Source organism: Bos indicus x Bos taurus, chromosome 28, assembly GCF_003369695.1.
Source record: "Bos indicus x Bos taurus breed Angus x Brahman F1 hybrid chromosome 28, Bos_hybrid_MaternalHap_v2.0, whole genome shotgun sequence".
NCBI lineage: Eukaryota > Metazoa > Chordata > Mammalia > Artiodactyla > Bovidae > Bos > Bos indicus x Bos taurus.
Window position 1 is genome coordinate 16,542,950 of NC_040103.1, and position 6,000 is coordinate 16,548,949.

Below are 6,000 nucleotides of genomic sequence, written 5' to 3' on the forward strand. Positions count from 1 at the left end.
AAAAGCAGGATGAGGGAAGCATCTATAGGTAGACATAAGTTATTGGCAATATTTTAGTTCTTGTTTTTGGTCATGTGTGTGTGGAATTTGGCTATATTATAAATCTGTGCTGTCTAATATGGTAGCCACTGGCCATGTATAACTACTGATCATCTGAAATATGACTAGAAACAATTAATATATGCTCTAAATGTAAAATACAAACCAAGTTTTGAAGGCTTCATGTGGGAAAAAAAACAAATGTAAATATCTCATTAGTAATGTATGCATTGATTATTTGTTGGAGTGATAATCTTTTGGCTGTATTAGGTTAAACAAATTTATTATTAAAATTAATTTCAGTTGTTACTTTATGCTTTTTAAAATAGAGCTACTAGAAAATTTAAAGCTACATATGTATCTTCCATTATATTTATACTAGGTGGTATGGTTACAAATAAGTAAAGAGAAAAAACAAAACACATGTTGGACTTCCCTGGTGGTCCAGTATTGAGACTCTGGGCTTCCACTACAGGGGGCATGAGCTAGATCCCTGGTCCAAGAGCTAAGATCTCATACGCTATGCTGCTGTTGCTGCTAAGTCGCTTCAGTCGTGTCCGACTCTGTGAGACCCCATAGACAACAGCCCACCAGGCTCCCCCGTCCCTGGGATTCTCCAGGCAAGAACACTGGAGTGGGTTGCCATTTCCTTTTCCAATGCATGAAACTGAAAAGTGAAAGGGAAGTCACTCAGTCGTGTCCGACTCTTCGCGACCCCATGGACTGCAGCCCACCAGGCTCCTCTGTCCATGGGATTTTCCAGACAAGAGTACTGGAGTGGGGTGCCATCACCTTCTCCGCATATGCTATGCAGTGTGGCCAAAAATAAAATAAATTAGAACATGATGATAAAACAGGGTTAAGTACAAACCAGCAATGATAATGCATTACAAACCAAGGATTATTTTTCAACCATTACTGTGCCTATGAAGTCAAGGGCAAAGAACTTTAAATAGTGTGGTGAAGATTATTTAAGTCATTTCATAAAGACTCAGGTAGCTGAGAGAGCACAGTGAAGGGGCAACTAACCAGTCTTAGAGAGATTACAGAAAGACCTCTTCCCAGACAAAGGGTTGTCTCCCTTGTAACTAAAAGAAAATTAGAAAATTTTCAGGTGAATTAGGTGTAAGTAGTGAGGAAGCAAAAGGGTACTCCAGGGAGAAGGAACAGAATTTGCAGAGACTCAGAGCTTTTGCTCAGAGCACAGCTGAAAAACTCCAGAATTTATAGGGGCTATTGTAATACTGTTACATCACCACCTGCAGTTATTTACATAAAATTCTGTTTTCCCTGAGGTATGTGTATATAAAAGAGAAGATTTATTTGACTTTCCTGCATTTTTTCTCAAAAGTATCATGAATTTTAAATTATATATTTTAAAACCTGGGAAACATCCCAGGCTCATGCTAAGAGATACTTTGGAATTACTGTTTAGTTTTATAGACACACATGGGGTTTTGCTTATCCACATCTTGCCAAAATTGTGACCTTTCACGTTCAGGATAGTAAAAACCTGACTCCATGATACATGGAGCTGCACATGGCTCTCAGCAAGAGGAAGAGTAAAAAAAATAAGAAGTCCACAAAGACATAAAAATCATATTGTGCAATGACATCACATCAATATTATGGTTAATGTTAAATTGAGCAGTGGGATCCCGGTGTCAGAACTTGGAAAAGTAGCCAACTTGCAGCCCAATTGCTATTCCATCAGTTGAGAGACCAGGCCCAGGCAAAAGGTGGAGACAGGATTTCTTTATTTATTAACTTTTTATTTTGTATTTATGTATAGCTGTTAACAAACAGTATTATGATAGTTTCAGGTGAACGGTGCCAAAAGGACTCAGCCATACATATGCCTGTATTCGTTCTCCCCCACACGCTACTCCCAGCAATGCTGCCACGTAACACTGAGCAGAGTTTCACGCACCCTTTAGTAGGCCCTTTGTGTACATGTCCATCCTAAATTCCTTATCCTTTCTCTCCATCCTCCCCCAACCACCCACCCTGGTAATCATAAGTTCGGTCTCTAAGTCTGTGAGTCTCTTTCTGTTTTGTGAGTAAGTTCATTTTTATCATGTCTTTTTAGATTTCCTCAAAGAAGGGATGTCATGCAATATTTCTCCTTCTCAGTCTTACTTCACCCAGTATGACAGTCTCTAGGCTTATCCATGTTGCTGTAAGTGGCATTATTTCACTCTTTTTAATGGCCAAATAACATTCCATTGTATATGTGTACCACATCTTCTTTATCCATTCCTCTGTAGATGGACAAGGGGCATTTAGGTTACTTCCATGTCTTGGCTATCGTAAACAGTGTTGCAGTGAACACTGGGGTGCATGTATCCTTTCGGAACATGTTTGTCTGTAGATATTTGCCCAGGAGTGGGATTGCAGGGTCATATGGAAGTTCTACTGTTAGATTTTTTTTTTAATTTCTTTTTTTAAAAATTTTATTTAATTTTTAAACTTTATATAATTGTATTAGTTTTGCCAAATATCAAAATGAATCCACCACAGGTATACATGTGAGGAAACTCATGCTGTTCTCCATAGTGGTTGTACCAATTTACATTTCCACCAACAGTGTGGAGAATTCCCTTCTCTCCACACCCTCTCCAGTGTTTATTGTTTGTGAATTTTTGATGATAGCCATTCTGGCTAGTGTGAGGTGATATCTCATTGCAGTTTTGATTTGTATTTCTGTAATAATTAGCAATGTTGAACATCTTTTCATGTGTCTCTTTGGAGACAGGATTTAAATGGCCTTCTAACTTGACCTCTCCCTTCCCCCTCCTTAGATGAAAATCATGTCTGAAGTCCTCAATCTTTCAAAAAACTGGAGACTAAGACATCTTCAGTATGAAAAAAGCATAGTCAAACCCTAAACCAATGACCTGAGCTCCCCAATTTAACTTCGTAATCATCTCACTCTGGCATTACCCCAGAAACACGATCCTAATCCTCTGTGCTTGCTTGTTTGTGGTTCACCAGAGTACAGACTTTTTGAGAACTGGGGCCTCATCTGCCTTGTTGGCATCACTGAGAATGATAATGTGACCACTTAACCCAGATGCTCTTGGTTCCCCAGGAGGCTGAAGAGGGCAAGATTTAGTAATCGACCTTCAGTAGTTAAGCCACCAACAACACTGGAAGAGCAGAAGCTGGGAATAAAAGTCATTCCCCATCTCTCCCAGCCTCTCCAAGCCTCTGCTTCACAATCACTTCCATGGATGCTGTGCCTCCTCTGTGCTAAGCTGGGGGCTTCACAAATATCATTTTTAGTTCTCCCAACAACCCTACAAGATGCAGACATTGTTATGGTCTCTGTTTTACAAGTGAAGAAACTGAGGCCACTTGCTCAAGTCCATGCTGTTGGTAATAATCCGCTTAGCTGGGATTTGAACTCTGCTCTAATTTCACTCCCGAGTCTGGCCTTCCTCTTCCATCCCCATGTAATTTGGTCTCTAGTTCTGGAATGCCAGCAGCTGGAGGAGAAGAATCAGTGTCTTTGAGGGCACCTGGAAGAAAGTAGAAGTGAAGAGCAAGTGTAATCAGGGGCCTTTAACACTTTCTGAACACATATCATGAGCCTGCCTTACATCAGACATGTTACTGGTATATCTCAATTACTGATGGGTATGATTTTTATGGAGAAAGAAGTCTCAGCCTTGGTGAAGTCATAACTTTTGTAATTTTGTTCCAGGCTTTAGAACTAGTGAGTGGTGGAGCCAGAGTTCAGACTCTCATGAATCTGAGGTTCATACTCCTTAAAAAAAAAAACAAAACAAAAACTAACAATGTATTTTTTTTTGAATAGGCATTGAATCCATGAGCCTCAGAAAGTCAGAAGAACATTCAAAGATCTGCACTTAAAAAGTTTCTCCTATCTATGGCTTAAAGCTCAACATTCAGAAAACGAAGATCATGGCATCTGGTCCCATCACTTCATGGGAAATAGATGGGGAAACAGTGGAAACAGTGTCAGATTTTATTTTTGGGGGCTCCAAAATCACTGCAGATGGTGACTACAGCCACAAAATTAAAAGACGCTTACTCCTTGGAAGAAAAGTTATGACCAACCTAGATAGCATTTTGAAAAGCAGAGACATTACTTTGCCAACAAAGGTCCGTCTAGTCAAGGCTATGGTTTTTCCAGTGGTCATGTATGGATGTGAGAGTTGGACTGTGAAGAAAGCTGAGCGCTGAAGAATTGATGCTTTTGAACTGTGGTGTTGGAGAAGACTCTCGAGAGTCCCTTGGACTGCAAGGAGATCCAACCAGTCCATTCTAAAGGAGATCAGCCCTGGGATTTCTTTGGAGGGAATGATGCTGAAGCTGAAACTCCAGTCCTTGGGCCACCTCATGCGAAGAGCTGACTCATTGGAAAAGACTCTGATGCTGGGAGGGATTGGGGGCAGGAAGAGAAGGGGACGACAGAGGATGAGATGGCTGGATGGCATCACTGACTCGATGGACTTGAGTCTGAGTGAACTCCGAGAGTTGGTGATGGACAGGGAGGCCTGGCGTGCTGCAATTCATGGGGTCGGACACGACTGAGCGACTGAACTGAACTGAACTGATCTATGTCTAACACCACTCCCCTTCCTCCCATAAGTATCTTTCTGATGCTGCTCTGTGCAAAGAAAAGCAAATGCAAATAGGGCCTCTTATATTCTCTCATTTCTTTATCATATGCTAAGTGTAGCATATTATACACCTCCAAACTTTGCTGTTTTCACTTAATGGAATATAAAAGTAACTAACACTTATATGGTTCTTCTCTGCTGTGTGCCAGGCCCAGTTCTAAGCATTTGTGCATATTAACTCATTTAATACTCTCACCAACTCTATGAGATAAGTATTATTATTATTTGTTTGATAGATGATTATGTCAAGGCACAGAGAGGTTAAGTGACTTGCCCAAGATCACACAGATAGAAAGAGGTAGAGACAGGCTTCTGACTTAGGTAGTCTGGCTCCAGAGTCTGTGCTCTTAACCTCTCTCCAAGCTGCCTTACTCATATATATATATATATATATATAAAAAACTTATTTATTGTGCATTATGAATATATAATATAGATCACATATTATAAAAAATCAATTCACTTTCGTATAATATGAATTATGTATCTTCTGTATAGTGTTAAATATCTACTATATCAGTATGTAGAGGACTTTCTCACTTCTGAAACATCTATATAATATTCCATTATGTTCATGTCATTATTTAATCAGTCTTTTACTAATGGATATTTTGGTTATTTCTAAATCTTTTGCTATAGTAAGAATAATAATATAGACTAGAATAATATATACTTATATATAACATATCATAATATAATTAAATTATACTTATATTAACATACCAATAGATACTTATATATAACATACCATAATATAATACACCGTTGTCATATATAATTATAACAAAATAATAAATACTATAGTAAATATCAATAATGTCAATAATAATAGTATCAATTAAAAGAGTGTAATAATATATATTTACATTATTATGATCCTTATTTAAAATATACCATTATACTATAATATATGATTATAATGAATAGCATAATAATATAAATGCTAGAATAAGGATTGGGCACATATTAATTTCCTATGTGTGCAGATCTATCTGTGGGATACATTCCCAGAAATGGGATTACTGAATTGAAGGCTATATGCATTTTTTACTTTGCAGCTAGTGCCAGAATGCCTTCCAAGGAACTTGGACCCCTTACCATCCCCACCAGCTATGTGCCAAGTGCCTGTTTCACTACGGTGGCACTCAGCGTGCTGTCAATAGAGCCACCTTAACCACTGCACCATACTGTCTCCCAAGGACAAATTACTTTGGAAGCTGAGTCCAAGGAAAACTAAGTCACAAACGAAAAGGTCAGAAAGGTTGAGATTGCATATGCACACTGCTATATATAAAATATATATATAAAATAG

At 38.5% G+C, this 6,000-nt stretch overlaps 1 protein-coding gene across 1 annotated transcript in view; it reads left to right on the forward strand.

The window, feature by feature from the left end:
* The window catches only part of CDK1 (cyclin dependent kinase 1), a 50,623-nt gene extending 46,674 nt beyond the window's left edge, over positions 1 to 3,949 (forward strand). Inside the window, exon 8 of the mRNA XM_027530618.1 lies at positions 3,860 to 3,949. Within this exon, the coding sequence (XP_027386419.1) occupies positions 3,860 to 3,874 (15 nt within the window). The 3' untranslated portion in view covers positions 3,875 to 3,949. The remainder of the gene's footprint in view (positions 1 to 3,859) is intronic.
* Positions 3,950 to 6,000: the final 2,051 nt, after the last annotated feature.